Below are 14,241 nucleotides of genomic sequence, written 5' to 3'. Positions count from 1 at the left end.
GGTCATATCATTACGAGAAAAAAAAAATTTAACTATAATTTGCGTACAGCTATGTACCAAGAAACTAAAACAAGGGGCTTTGTACGAAATTTTATAGGACTAGCACTGGCTAAAGCCCAAAACCAGCGGCTATGCTAGCTTCAGCTCTGCTTCTAGGTTTTTGACCTTACGAAAAATTCGGCCGACACAATATAACAAGAAGAAGATGTAAAAATTAAAATATTATGGGTTAAAGAATTTATAAAAATTATTTTAATAGATTTAATGGGCTTAAAATAATTAATAATAAACCACTCAAATGGATTTTTTTTTTTAATTCTCAACGTTAAAATTTAAATTTTATGAGTTTATAAATTTACGAGACTACTTCAATAGATATAATTTTAATAAATTTAATGATGGTTAACTTGTAACTTACATAATTTTTGTTCAATTTTTTTGAAATCATTTTCTTCAACGAGAGCTTGAGCTCCCACCGATCATGATGCGGATCCACCGCTGACCTCGATCAGTTTTTTTTAATAATTACAGCCTAAATATTTATTTTACCATTCATTTAATACATAAGTATCATATCATTGGGATAAAATGAATTTTAGATCAGTGAGTAAAGTATTATTCTATTTTAATGAGTGTAAAAGTGAGCTAAGGAGGAGACAAAATGGAGAGAATAGAAACGGTCGTCCATAATTAAAGGAACAATTTCATAATTCTTATCAAAATGTTACAAAAGACCTAAAGAAATGCCGAGGAAGAAGGGTTACCGACCAATGAAATCAAATACCACCGTCCACAAAAACCACAGTGCCGGCCCCTGTATTTTTTTTTTTTTTGTTTTACCAGCAGCTGTAATTTTTTATTGGATCTGAATTATGCAACTTGTAATTAAAATTAAATCAAGAGCTGATGCAATTTGTCATGCGAGATTTTTTAAATTAAATAGTGACTTAATCAATGAAATGAACGGACAGAATTTGCACCGTAACTCAACTTCAAAACTTAAATTAAAAGAATTAAAACTTTTGTCGGTGCGGTCATTTAAATGCCACGTCAGCACCTAATGGCCTAACCCAATCCAAATCCATTTCCAGAATTCGCTGTCTGGCACTTTTTATTTATTAAGTGGGAGCCACCCCCCTACAGGCTCAGCTTGATCCTGATTCCTGATTGGAGCAGCTCTCTCCCAGTCATAAACCTTATGGTCACTGGCCAATTACATCACTCCACGTGGCATCAGCAAAATCTCGGTTCTTGTTCACATGCTTCCTTCCCAACAGAGCTGACCCCACCCTTTGTACCGTAACTGGCGCGCTGTGACTTTCAGTCTGTCATCACGAAAGGAAATATATTTTAATTGTTCTGCACGTTTATTTTATTAATCAAACGACGTGAATGCCCCCGCCTGGGTGACGTGGCTGGCGCTAACAGGAATTGGAAATCTAACCAATAACACGCGCCAAACCTTGCCACCTTTGCAGTGGAATTGGCCCAAGTTGGTGTGCAATAAACTAAAACAAAGGTTGAAAAAAAAAAAAGAAAGAAAGAAGCGAATTCCAATTTACAAATATAGTTTTTTTTTTTTGGAAAAGAATTTACAAATATAGTTTAGTCAAACACAACATGGCAGGGGCCATCGAAGATCCCTGAATAAAATAATAGTTTTCTTTCTTCAATTTTCAAATTCAACGTAGATGTGTTGCGTCATTTAAGATATAATATTAATATATGACTAAACTTAAAGTTGTAAAATATGATTTTTTTTAAAGAAAAAATGGGGGCAACAGGGACCTAAGGGAAAAGCGGTTTTGTGAAAGGAACAATGAAACCACAGGATTAGGAAAGGGTGGTAGCAATCATGGCGTTTTCACGAAAATCTATTAAGCACCCTATAATCACGAGGAAGCAACACTAATACCAACACCAGATCTTTTAGTTTATTGATTTCTTTTCGTGTATAAAAGGACCACGAAGCTCAACACATTTCCCATCCCGTTTACAATTACAAATCCATTCTTTGCTTTATTTGCGTTCGTTTGGTTCGTTCATTCGTCGTTGTCTTCAAGCTTTTCAATTTCAAGGTAGCATTTCATCAGTTTCTTCATAAGCATATTCCTTGTAGATTTTCTAGTTCTAGAGTTGGGAAAGCCCTCGTTTTACATAACTTTCTTAAATTTTTTCATTATTCACTTGATCTGGCCGTAGTGTGCCGCTGCATGTACGCATACTCTAATAGCGCAGCTGCTGAGTTGGAGCTGCTCCAAGTCTCCAACTTAGAGCCGTGATTTCGACCGTAGGATCGGTAGCTAAATAGAAACAGCTGTCGATCCAACGGTGGAAAGGGTGGTCTCCCCGTTGGAGCTTATCCGATTAGCTGGACTGGACCCAAATTTAAAATATTTTAGGAGTGATGGGTCCGGTTTACATTAAAAATTCATGCCTTGTATCATCATGAACCAAACGAGAGAGGCCCCACGGAATGCTATCAGTTTTTACCCACTTCAAAATTTTCAAATCAGCTGTCCCTCCCTCTTTGATTGTTTGACAAGTTTCGTGCGCTGCGACGACCGTACATTTGTCACCTGCATGATTCTCTCCGTATCCCTTTGCCTTGATTGTTAGGTTAATTCCCCATTTTTCTAGCTTCAACGTCTCTGTAATTATTGTTGACTACCGTCTCCCCTCGATTTTTCCGCAACAGTACATGCAGTTAAAAAAATTCGAGCTCTTCCACTATAAATTTCATCGCCAAGGCTCCTCTAGCTTGCATTCCCATTCTCTTCATTCTGTTTTTCCCGTCCGTACGTTTTTCTTGTTTCTTGTTTTCTCTAGGCACTCTGTTTTTCTCTTCTTCCCATTCTTCTTCTTTTCGTTTAGTTTTGAATTCTTCTTCGAGGTCGAGGATCGTGTTCAATGCTCTAGTCTATCCTGTTGAATTACTTGTTCATATTTTACGCTGATTGTATTTGACCACCTCTAGAAACGCAGCCTTAAAAAGAAGCTCCTCAGTTTCACTGTTGCCTTTGCTAGAATTTTCTCCCATGCTTTTGTTGGTGGAATACTAAAAAGAAAAAGGATAAAGAAAAAAGAAAAGCTTTGATCCAAAATTTATCCCTGGTAGCCACACAAAGTGGTAGTTCAATTATTATGCCTACGCTTTAAAGATTTTGGTAATATTATGTTTGGCACTATACTGGCCAACCAGCACATAAGTGAATATTCTTAACAAATTAAGACGCAATGTTAATTTTTAAGACAGTAATATAAGTTGAACAATATAGACTCTTTGCGTAATTAATATTTTAAAGACTTGGTTGTTGAAACTTGAAACTGGAGGTGGGGGTAGGTTTAGAAATTTTTCGTCTTCTAGATTTTTTTATTTGACTATTCGGATTATCCATAATCCATTTCTTCTCTATATAATGAAGGTTGGTTTTGGATAGACAGCTATATCTTTACGTTATTTACGTTTGCTTGGTTCCTTGTGTTGCAGTTGAAGTTTTTGTTTGTCTGAGAATCAATGGCCGAACGTGCTTTGACCCGCGTTCACAGTCTCCGCGAGCGTTTGGATGAGACTCTCTCTGCCCACAGGAATGAAATCTTGGCCCTTTTGTCAAGGTATTTTCGATCAGCAAGTTGACATGAATTATTATTTTTATTACGATTTAAATACTGTGTTTGATGAGGACTGTGGAATGTTTTCTATGTTGTAGGATTGAGGGCAAGGGCAAAGGAATCTTGCAAAACCATCAACTTATTGCTGAGTTTGAATCAATTTCTGAGGAAAACAGAAAGCATCTAACTGAGGGTGCATTTGGTGAAGTTCTAAGAGCCACCCAGGTAACAATATCACCTTTTCTCTTTGCTTTGTGTATTTTGATTTCTCTACACGGCTCACTTGACTTGTATTGTTGCATGATCTGTGTAATTTAGGAAGCAATTGTTTTGCCTCCGTGGGTAGCGCTTGCCGTGCGTCCAAGGCCCGGTGTGTGGGAGTACATCCGAGTGAATGTCCATGCCCTTGTCGTTGAGGAGCTGCTTGTAGCCGAGTACCTGCACTTCAAGGAGGAACTTGTCGATGGAGGGTAAGTTTGGTTCCGATCTGCTGATCTCCTGCTTTGAAGTCGGTAACTTTTGTTTCCTGACGTTACTGCTTGCTCTACTGCAGCTCCAATGGCAACTTCGTGCTTGAGTTGGATTTTGAGCCATTCAATGCCTCGTTCCCTCGCCCAACTCTTTCAAAGTCTATTGGAAATGGTGTGGAATTCCTTAACCGCCACCTTTCTGCGAAGCTCTTCCATGACAAGGAGAGCATGCATCCACTGCTTGAATTTCTCCGCGTCCACTGCCACAAGGGCAAAGTAGGTTTTTTTCTTTTTTGTTTTTAAAGAAATTCTGTAGTCCTTTAGATCTGTTTGATTCTTAAGATATCAAAACGTTAATAGTCTTTAATTTGTTTCGGTGACTTCAAAATCTGTTATCTAATTCGGTGATTCTTCTGCAGAACATGATGCTGAATGACAGAATTCAGAACTTGAATTCTCTTCAACATGTTCTGAGGAAGGCAGAGGAGTATCTGACCACAGTGGTACCAGAAACGCCATTCTCTGAGTTGGCACTAAGATTTCAGGAGATTGGTTTGGAGAGAGGTTGGGGTGATACTGCTGAGCGTGCACTTGAGATGATTCAGCTTCTTTTGGATCTTCTTGAGGCACCTGATCCGTGCACTCTTGAGACTTTCCTTGGCAGAATCCCCATGGTCTTTAATGTTGTGATCCTTACTCCCCACGGTTACTTTGCCCAAGACGATGTTTTGGGCTACCCTGATACTGGTGGTCAGGTAAGCTGGCAAGTATAGTGTTTGTATAATTTTCACTGGTTGTATGCTTTGTGGTTTGCTAATTTGGGTTTATTCTTCTAGGTTGTTTACATCTTGGATCAAGTTCGTGCCTTGGAGGATGAGATGCTTCTTCGTATCAAGCAGCAAGGACTTGATATCACCCCTCAAATCCTCATTGTGAGTATTCTAAAGTTCTATGAAATATTAGAGCTACTTATATTCGTGATGCTCTGTCATGAGCCTGATTTTTGTTCGGTGCTAAATCTTTCTGTGGTACCCAGATTACCCGTCTCCTCCCAGATGCAGTAGGCACAACATGTGGTCAGCGACTTGAGAAAGTTTATGGAACTAAGTATTCAGATATACTTCGAGTTCCCTTTAGAACTGAGAAGGGAGTTGTCCGCAAGTGGATCTCACGATTTGAAGTCTGGCCTTATCTAGAGACCTACACCGAGGTAAAAATGTTGATTAAAATAGAATATTTTGTTGATCATGATATCCTTATTCTGGTTCCTGATTATTAAGCCACATTATTTTTTATTATCAGGATGTTGCTGTTGAAATTGCCAAAGAGTTGCAGGGCAAGCCTGATCTAATCATTGGAAACTACAGTGATGGCAACATTGTTGCTTCCTTGTTAGCACATAAACTAGGTGTTACCCAGGTTTGTAACTAAGACTTAATAGATTCTCTGATGATTTTTACTGCATTTTGATGCTGCTCTATGCTGCCTGAATTACTGACTTTGATCTCTTGGTTTGGTCATACTTTGCAGTGTACTATTGCTCATGCTTTGGAGAAAACAAAATATCCAGATTCTGACATCTACTGGAAAAATTTGGATGACAAATACCACTTCTCATGCCAATTTACAGCTGATCTTATAGCCATGAATCACACTGACTTCATCATCACCAGTACCTTCCAAGAGATTGCTGGAAGGTGAGATCTCTCATTTACAAATGATTATGTAATATGCTATTCTTCTGACACCCTAACCTTTTTACTTTCTATAATTTCAGTAAGGACACTGTTGGTCAGTATGAGAGTCACACTGCTTTCACTCTTCCTGGACTCTACCGTGTTGTACATGGTATTGATGTGTTTGATCCCAAGTTCAACATTGTATCTCCTGGTGCTGATATGAGCATTTACTTCCCCTACACTGAGGAGAAGAGAAGGCTGAAGTCTTTCCATCCCGAGATTGAGGAGTTGCTTTACAGCGATGTTGAGAATAAGGAACACTTGTGAGTTTGCCTCTACCTACATGTGTCTCATGTTTGATGTGTGACTAAATTCTAGACACCATATAAATTGTTCAAATAAATTGTTGTTGATAAATTCTTGTCAAACAGATGTGTGCTGAAAGACCGCAACAAGCCCATCCTGTTTACAATGGCAAGATTGGACCGTGTAAAGAATTTGACTGGGCTTGTGGAGTGGTATGGAAAGAATGCTAAGCTACGTGAGTTGGTGAACTTAGTCGTAGTGGGTGGTGATAGGAGAAAGGAGTCCAAGGACTTGGAAGAACAGGCTGAAATGAAGAAGATGTATTCCCTCATTGATCAATACAAATTGAATGGCCAGTTCCGATGGATCTCTTCTCAGATGAATCGGGTCAGGAACGGTGAATTGTACCGGTACATTTGTGATACAAAGGGAGCTTTTGTGCAACCTGCACTGTATGAGGCCTTTGGCTTGACTGTTGTTGAGGCCATGACCTGTGGATTGCCAACATTTGCAACTTGCAAGGGTGGCCCCGCTGAGATTATCGTTAACGGGAAATCTGGCTACCACATTGATCCTTACCATGGTGAGCAGGCTGCTGAGATCCTTGTTGACTTCTTTGAGAAGTGCAAGGCAGATCCCTCATACTGGGACAAGATATCACTGGGTGGCCTGAAGCGTATTGAAGAGAAGTAAGTCCAACCCCCTTCTGTCGTTTTATAAATTTCTGATTGAGTGTGTTCCAAGTATGTTATTGAGTTTTTTTTTTTGGAGTTTTTTAACCGTTTCTTTCTCCCATCTTTCAGGTATACATGGAAAATTTACTCTCAGAGGCTTCTGACCCTGACTGGAGTCTATGGGTTCTGGAAACATGTATCTAACCTTGATCGGCTTGAGAGCCGTCGATACCTTGAAATGTTTTATGCTCTCAAGTACCGTAAGCTGGTAAGCTTGTTGATCAATCCTTGAGGCATCTTTTTTTCATGTAATGTGTTCTCAATTCAAAAGTGAAAACGTATTCTTGATTATTTTCCTTTATGATAGAGAAAGCTAGCAAATTAAAATGTTGTATCACTCTGTGTATGATGTTCCAGGCTGAATCTGTTCCTCTGGCTGTGGAGTAAATGGACATTGAGGAAGCTCTCAGGGTGGTTGGTCCGAGTGGAGATTTCTCGAGTTGTGGAGAATAATGTCCCTTCTGGGATTGCGATTGGACAAAGACTTTTTTACCGGCTTAAATTTTCTTTTTTCAATTTTTTTTTTCCTTTTTGCATTTCTCAGCATTGTTTGTACTTTGGGTGTTGCACCCTCATCAATTCCATTATAGTTTGTGACTTTTTGGCCATCCTGTTGCTATTTTTCTTCCAATTGCTCAAGTCCCAAACTAACAACGCAACAACGTAAACTTAATAAGCAAATAAGTTAGTACCGAGAAACAAGATTTGCTTTATGTTTCAGTCTCCATCTCCTGCATCTGCTTAAATGGAAGAATACACAATCCAATCCGCACAGAACATGGACATTGGTAAATTTGGAAGTGTTATGGTCACAAAATTAATCCACACATACGTCAGGCTCATCTAACTCCACACAGTATCATTCTCATCGATGTAGAACCCATATGTGCTTAATGGCATTTCTTGACATTTTTATTTAGGGCCCGGCTACGGTGTAACTGTGGTACCGTGTCATAGTTACATCCAGCCGTTGGATGCACTTAAATGAGTGGATCCATTAACATCTAACGGCTGGATACAACTGTGGCACGATATCACAGTTGCACCACAATTTTTTCCTTTTATCTAACATGGTATCCATCTAAATGTGACTCTTAAGTCGTCGATCACATAATTTTTTTATGAACAGGTCGCCTCATTGGATGTGGAATTTTTAAGTAACCTTTTATCTTAAGTAATCTATCCGCCATTCATTTATTAAATGCTAAATTTTCGTAACACGTGATATTACAGCATTCAATCTATCACAATCACCTGACTTTTTTATTTTTTATTTTTTATTTTTTCAACTGAGACATATTTGTAGGGAGAGTTTACCGTCCTAATGCTCTTACTCGACTCGTATCTGAATTAATCAAGATTTAATATAGACTTCGGATATCAAATGTTTTAATACACAAAAAAAAAATTATATAGATATAAAATAAGAGAGTTGCTATCTTATATTTAATATAAGGTACAACTTCTCTATTCATTGTGAGCTTAAGTGAAACCCACAACTCCGAGGGAATGTAGGGTAGAGAAATAATTGAGAACCGATTCTATCCATTTCTAGTTACATCGTACGACCAACGACCAGCCAGTTCCCACGTGTTAGTCTCATACATTGACACGTTGTCCGAGGTGATACGTGTTAGATTAACGGTTGAATTTTCGCGGTCTATTCGTTCGTTCGTTCGTGAGCTTCTTCTATTCTAGGGTTTCTGATCAAAAAATCGCCCAATCGGGACCTGCGTTCAAGTTCAGGTACTGCTTCTGCAATTTAATTCATTCATTTTCTTTTAGCTTACCTTGTTTCTAATTGCACTGCATATTTTGATTTTTATCAGTATATGTGAAATTTTACAACTATATTCGATGCGCCGTGAATATTAATCTACTGCATATAATTCTTGTTAGTTTCTTTGCTACTTTTGGGTAATTTAAGATGGTTTTGGTTTAATATTTAATTGAAATTTTAATTTCCTCTCTTATTATATGTTCCGGAGATTTTTTACCTGTTTACAACTCTTGAAACGTCTCTTCGTGAAGCAATATCTTATGAACATGAATGACGCCATACTTTCGGTTTAGAGAGTGCAGCCACTGCTCGACAATCATGGCATTCATAGATTAGTTCATGTCTTGCTAGCACAGCACAGGACTGATCAAATATAGGTAATTCTTATTTCACGACACGTTTTCTCAGTTCACTTGTGCCGGAGAAATGGGCAATTACTTAGTAGACCGGTTCGTGAGGTCAACGGTCGAAATGTCTTCTAGGTATGGCGTGCCCAGACCTAGGTGGGCTTCCTCTTCATCGTCAAAGGTGAAAACGACTGATCGTCTATCGGCCGTAGCGGACGCTATCAATGATCGGAAACTCCCTCCCGAACTCCGTGGCCAGCACAGTGCTGTCAGGTAAAATTTTCATTTTCAATGAAAATTGTGTTATCATTTATTGTCTTGTCGAACATTGTTGTTCTTCTATATATATATATATATATATATATAGTGATTGATAACACTCTGATGTATTAAAAGTTGCATTTATGACTGTACCGCTTGTTCCAAATATATAATGACTTGTTTGTTTTGTGTGGTATTTGGATGTCAATGGAACAGATCAGAAACTGATATAATAGGTGTTGTGGAGCAGAGAATATGGCATTCAATGGAAGAAGGGCAGTTCGAGAACCTACCAGGAAAAGGGAAACCGCTAAATCTTAGTACAAATCCTCACGCTGACCCAGCAGAAGACACTTTGTATAGAATCCTTTCCAAAAATGGATGTGCACCTGAGTGGATTGAGCTCAATAAAGAAATAAGGAATCAAGTGTCAGCATGGCTTGTGGCCCTGAAAAAAGCATGGACAAGTAAGTGCAATGGTGATTCTTCGAAATGGGCGGAGTCTTCTGAGACTTTGAAAAGGCAATTGCGTGATATCAACGACAAGGTTAGTTGAAAAGCTCAACACTTTTGTTGTGAGAATGACATTCCCTTAGCAGTTGGCATTGATGTGAATTGCAGGTTTTCCGCTATAACCTCATTGTACCTTTTGGTCGCCAGATGTTCGGACTGAAGTGGGAGAAAGAATTAGCTCGCTTAGAAGAATGATTAGTGTCGTGTAAGGACAGATTCTCTTTTATGGTTTTATTTGAGCAAGACGTTTTAAGTAACCACTCATAATAAAATGCTTGTAATTTCATATACATCTTGACACAAATTATTATTTTGGAAACTTGAATGTCACAAAATGTGCTGATGAGTTTTGATATAGCAGTCGCTATTGAGCCCAGAGATTGAGACAATCCTGAGGTCCTACGAGAGAAGAATACCGATCCTGCCACTAACAGCTACAAGTTGAGCCAGTTGATTAAGTGCTGAGCTAAAAATTATGTTCTAAAGCAAATTTAAAATACCAAACAATAACGAATACCAGTCGCTGATTCTATTGGCCACAGTAAGACACTGTTAGGTGTTAGCCACTGAAGTTTGTGATTCCAAAGATAAAAGTGACTAAAAATTTATGTCATGATAGTAAAAATAACACCTCTTTAATCTGTACGTCACTTATCCGCATGTAAGGAATCACCATTTCTTTTTTCAATAAATATTAAAAAATGCGTCAACCCGAACACCTACCCAACTCTCGTGGCAGCGTAAAGATTTTTTTTTTGACATGTGTAGCTGGCGTATAGGCTTTGTGACGGGTCATTTGGTCATCATATTTGACTAACTAGCGCCTCCTTTAAGCAGCAAGTCGCAGACGTCCGAATTTCAAATCAACCCGACTGCCCGTATACTTTTGCACTAACTCATCCGTGAACCTTTGCTCATTGAATAATCGGATCTCAAACACAGTTGAAGTATCAATTCTCAGACCCGCAACAAAAGTGAACCACCCATGATGTTACATTTAAAGTTCGTCAGCCACCTTTTCCTGCTCCATTTGCTGATAGCATTCTCGTGTTACATGAATAACTGTGAAGGAGCTGGTGCTTATGAAACAACTATTTCAGAATAGAATTCATTTCAAGATAAAATATCATGCCAAATTGAACAAAACCAGAGTCCATTAGGAATTTATTTACAAACCAAAGACAAATAAAAATAAAAAGGTATTATATAAAAAATATATCATGGTATACATTTATTTCAGGCCTTCCCCGCGTCAACCGAGTGTGTCTTGGCTGAAAGATGAATGAGTGCTCGGCGGTGGTAAGTTGTGCGCAGCTTCTTGTACTTCTGCACAAAAGCCCCAACATCCAACTCCCTATCAAGGAGCTGCCTATGCAGGTTTTCAGATTCCTCCTCGGTCTTATTCATAGCTTCTGCAAACAGGAAAGAATTCATGTTACTTAACACGCCTTTTAGCTAAATCAATGATCTCCAAGCATATACTCAAGTTATTAAGATGGGTTTTTGTTGTTTTTACCTTGAATCCTTTTGAGAAGGGAGGCAGGAGAGTACAACTTCAAAAGTTGTTCTTTCTGTCTCTCAAGATCGTGTAATTTCTCCTGAGCAGCAGCCAATTCTGTTGTCCGAATAATTTTACTCTATGAACAAATAAATGAAGGATTATGGCTTATATGGGTGCACCGCATGTATTTGACAGGAAAAACAAAAGATGGCTCAGAAACTTACTTGGTTTCTAAGCTCAATCATGCGCAGTTCCTTGTCCAAGTTGTCCCCTGTTTATTCACAATATATCAGAATTTCTCTGGAATTTATGGCATTACTGCTGACAACGCAAATACTAAACATACTAACAGAAAAAAGGGAGGGGGGACAAAAAAAAGAAGCATGTTAACTCACTGGCAATTTGCAAAGTTTCCCTGTGAAGTTCATCCCTTATCTGACGATAATTAATAAGAAAGCAATGAAACAGAAGAAATGGTCAGAAACAGGCAAGGCAATCAGAAAAAAACCACAACAAGAAGCAGCAGCAATGACATCAAAACATAAATGATAAACAGTTTGGATGTGATAAATGAGCACATGCATGAGCCTGTATATATATTATGCATAATAAAAAAATTTCTCTGGTACGCAAAGCTTAACATATGACATCTAACCCCACTATCACAATATCTCATTGGTCTATCAAGGATATTATATTTAAAACATCAAGTTACAAAACAAGGACACACAAATTACATGGATTAACCATACAGACAATTTTAGTTGTCTTTTGCCATATCCTTCTTGTGATGAACATGACCGAGGATTTAATGGCAAGGGGAAATTTTTTTTTTTTTAAAAAAAAAGCTGCAGTCCTCTTGCTCGTACACCTTAGTGCATTACGGGAAAAGCTAGGTGATACGTATAAGCCACTTTCCCATACAGGCTTTGTCATATTAGCAGCATGTGTGTACATGATGGCGGATCTAAGAAGCGACTAGGTTATCTCATCCGAATGTAAAACTAATCACTTTCTTCCCAACATGGCCAAACAAGTACTCTTCCAATTCCAGAGACAAGACCATAGGCATAGAAACTTTAGAATTGATTTACATACATACATACATATATATATATATATATATATATATAAACTTTAGAATTGATTTACACACATATATATATATATTTGAACAAATAAAACAAGCAATATACATAGCCTACCAGCTCAGAAAATATCATCAACTATAGAAGATCAAAATATGCAACTTACATTGTTTTGAATTTTAACTTGATCAATTGAGAGTAAAAATTGGCGGTATGCATCCTTATCCGCCAAGAGCTTCCGTAACTCATCAACACTAGACAATTTTAAGAGAAAACAAGATATTGATTAAAGAGAGATTACATTAGTGCAAATTACTCAAGGAATAGCCCTATTGTCATGCCACCTAGTTCCTAGTTTTTGTTTCATATGTATTACATAGTTTCGCTTGCCCACAACATTGAGTAACAAATATTAAAAAATGAAAACCAAAAATAAGATGAAGATGCAGACATGAATTTCCTTATACAAATTGCAAATCATAGAGCCAATGAATTAGTACGCCAAAAGACAAACGGTTCCCCCCCCCCCCCACCCCCTCAAAGAGAGAGAGAAGGAGAGAGAGAGAGAGAAGCATTTAAAATACCGAATGAACATAATAGCACTACGAAGTTAAAGCACCAAATTTCTCACCTTTTGTCCTTCAAGAGGGCAATAATGCCTGCAGCTTCAGCTGGTGAAACATGTGATAGGGGTTGTGACTGTTCTGTTGGCCTTTGTAAATTTAAGCTGCCAAAAGAGCTCATACTAGGCGTAGCAGGGCGGGAAGAATCTGGGGAGACTACAGATGGAGGGTACCAAGATTGTGAAGTAACATCTTGCGGACGCGGTTGAGCTTGTTGCTCATTTGAACCCCTGTGAGAAGACATGGTAAAACTTCATTCAAAAGCAATGTACCAAGTAATGCAAAAGACAAGAATAAAAATTAACAAACATCTCAAGTCTGACTCATCCTTCATAAAGCATCTAAGAGAACATCTTGAAAATTAGTATTTACACAACAACTTTCTTGATTTGTGATTAAATGACTAATCTCTTGGGTCATTCCAATGATAGCAAGAGATGGACTACGGACAATAAGATTGTCATGCAGTGACTGTGGCCACTCATTTCCAGTAAAGAAGCGGTTTACCATACGCACAAATGACATGTACTCATGTAAGAACTTGATCTAAAACACAACTGCCGATAAGCCACACTTTCATATTTCACGTGCCAAAACATGCAGCCCACTAAAATTTAACATGCATCTCATCAGTTCCCATATTGCCATTCCAAGAATATATATATCGCATCAGTGTTCCATAATAATCTCTAAAACAACATTCTGGAATCTGGATATTGCTTCAGAAATAGACGTTTTAAGATTGTACACAATCACTCTCCCAGAAATGAAATTTTTATTTGCATATAAAACCAAAACAATCATAAATTACCAAAATAAAAGAAGAAACTGACAAAATTTATATCTACAAGATTAATATTCATGAGGCATCGAAGATAGGAGTAAAATGCCCTAAAATTTAATGCACTACAATTGGAAGCAAGCGTAAGCCAGCTGACAAAGCGATATTACTAATAAACCTAATCTTGCATTAAAAAAAAATGAATAAAAACTAAAGAGCAGTACCAGAACTTGAACATAGCTCAGGATTGGCTGATTATTTGGTCAGGCCAATAACATAAACCCTAGATTGCAATAACAGAACGAGTGGATCGCGAATTCTTGTATCTCTTGCCAATTGTTTTCTTTGGTTGATCAACTTCAAGGAAATATCAATCGAAACTTGAGTCCGCGTCCGCGTGGCGTGCTCGTGGAAGAAGAGAAAAAGAAAAAAATTATTTAATGAATTGAGAAACGTTTCGATGACAGAGAGTTCACTGTAGAGGATGAACTGCCAATGCCGTACTGCGTCATGACGTAGGCTTTTATGGGCTTGGTAGCTCACTAA

The 14,241-nt window shown here is 38.1% G+C and overlaps 3 protein-coding genes across 13 annotated transcripts; 2 read left to right on the top strand and 1 right to left on the bottom strand.

Annotated features, from left to right (window-relative positions):
- Positions 1 to 1,916: 1,916 nt before the first annotated feature.
- LOC102616003 (sucrose synthase) lies at positions 1,917 to 7,409 on the top strand. 7 transcript variants are annotated; one of them, XM_006474519.4, is made up of 14 exons: positions 1,917 to 2,078; positions 3,491 to 3,615; positions 3,711 to 3,837; positions 3,931 to 4,082; positions 4,166 to 4,358; positions 4,502 to 4,837; positions 4,919 to 5,014; positions 5,119 to 5,292; positions 5,385 to 5,501; positions 5,613 to 5,779; positions 5,860 to 6,084; positions 6,193 to 6,756; positions 6,871 to 7,009; positions 7,159 to 7,409. In XM_006474519.4, the coding sequence occupies exons 2-14, from the start codon at positions 3,518 to 3,520 to the stop codon at positions 7,186 to 7,188; spliced, it is 2,418 nt and encodes an 805-aa protein (XP_006474582.1). In that variant the 5' UTR covers positions 1,917 to 2,078; positions 3,491 to 3,517; the 3' UTR covers positions 7,189 to 7,409. The 7 variants fall into 7 exon arrangements, with proteins under 7 accessions (XP_006474582.1, XP_006474580.1, XP_052289307.1 ...); XM_006474517.3 differs by lacking the exon at positions 1,917 to 2,078 and adding an exon at positions 2,771 to 2,798; XM_052433347.1 differs by lacking the exon at positions 1,917 to 2,078 and adding an exon at positions 2,780 to 2,893.
- Positions 7,410 to 8,380: 971 nt separating this feature from the next.
- Positions 8,381 to 10,021, top strand: LOC102617671 (uncharacterized). 5 transcript variants are annotated; one of them, XM_006474528.4, is made up of 4 exons: positions 8,381 to 8,547; positions 8,884 to 9,201; positions 9,406 to 9,736; positions 9,811 to 10,021. In XM_006474528.4, exons 2-4 carry the CDS (start codon positions 9,008 to 9,010, stop codon positions 9,895 to 9,897), a joined length of 612 nt encoding a protein of 203 aa, XP_006474591.1. In that variant the 5' UTR covers positions 8,381 to 8,547; positions 8,884 to 9,007; the 3' UTR covers positions 9,898 to 10,021. The 5 variants fall into 5 exon arrangements, with proteins under 5 accessions (XP_006474591.1, XP_006474590.1, XP_006474588.1 ...); XM_006474527.4 differs by having other exon boundaries at positions 8,875 to 9,201; XM_006474525.4 differs by having other exon boundaries at positions 8,833 to 9,201.
- A 775-nt stretch (positions 10,022 to 10,796) lies between these two features.
- On the bottom strand, positions 10,797 to 14,190 carry LOC102618510 (vacuolar protein-sorting-associated protein 37 homolog 1). The gene is made up of 7 exons (XM_006474529.4): positions 13,920 to 14,190; positions 12,923 to 13,144; positions 12,458 to 12,545; positions 11,599 to 11,638; positions 11,428 to 11,474; positions 11,219 to 11,339; positions 10,797 to 11,114 (listed from the first exon to the last, which is right to left on the bottom strand). Exons 1-7 carry the CDS (start codon positions 13,931 to 13,933, stop codon positions 10,939 to 10,941), a joined length of 708 nt encoding a protein of 235 aa, XP_006474592.1. The 5' UTR covers positions 13,934 to 14,190; the 3' UTR covers positions 10,797 to 10,938.
- Between the last annotated feature and the right edge of the window lie 51 nt (positions 14,191 to 14,241).

The sequence above is a fragment of the Citrus sinensis genome, chromosome 9, assembly GCF_022201045.2.
Source record: "Citrus sinensis cultivar Valencia sweet orange chromosome 9, DVS_A1.0, whole genome shotgun sequence".
NCBI classification, from domain to species: domain Eukaryota; kingdom Viridiplantae; phylum Streptophyta; class Magnoliopsida; order Sapindales; family Rutaceae; genus Citrus; species Citrus sinensis.
This window is presented reverse-complemented; position numbering and strand designations above follow the sequence as displayed.

Excerpts from the sequence above, each read along its gene's own strand:
- LOC102616003 (XM_006474519.4), top strand. The coding sequence starts at position 3,518 with ATGGCCGAACGTGCTTTGACCCGCGTTCACAGTCTCCGCGAGCGTTTG. Across the intron at positions 5,015-5,118 it reads TCACCCCTCAAATCCTCATT|ATTACCCGTCTCCTCCCAGA; the intron begins GTGAGTATTCTA and ends TGTGGTACCCAG. Across the intron at positions 5,502-5,612 it reads ATAAACTAGGTGTTACCCAG|TGTACTATTGCTCATGCTTT; the intron begins GTTTGTAACTAA and ends CATACTTTGCAG.
- LOC102617671 (XM_006474528.4), top strand. The coding sequence starts at position 9,008 with ATGGGCAATTACTTAGTAGACCGGTTCGTGAGGTCAACGGTCGAAATG. Across the intron at positions 9,202-9,405 it reads GGCCAGCACAGTGCTGTCAG|ATCAGAAACTGATATAATAG; the intron begins GTAAAATTTTCA and ends TCAATGGAACAG. Across the intron at positions 9,737-9,810 it reads TGCGTGATATCAACGACAAG|GTTTTCCGCTATAACCTCAT; the intron begins GTTAGTTGAAAA and ends TGTGAATTGCAG.
- LOC102618510 (XM_006474529.4), bottom strand. Across the intron at positions 11,475-11,598 it reads GGAAACTTTGCAAATTGCCA|GGGACAACTTGGACAAGGAA; the intron begins GTGAGTTAACAT and ends GTGAATAAACAG. Across the intron at positions 11,340-11,427 it reads TGATTGAGCTTAGAAACCAA|AGTAAAATTATTCGGACAAC; the intron begins GTAAGTTTCTGA and ends ATTTGTTCATAG.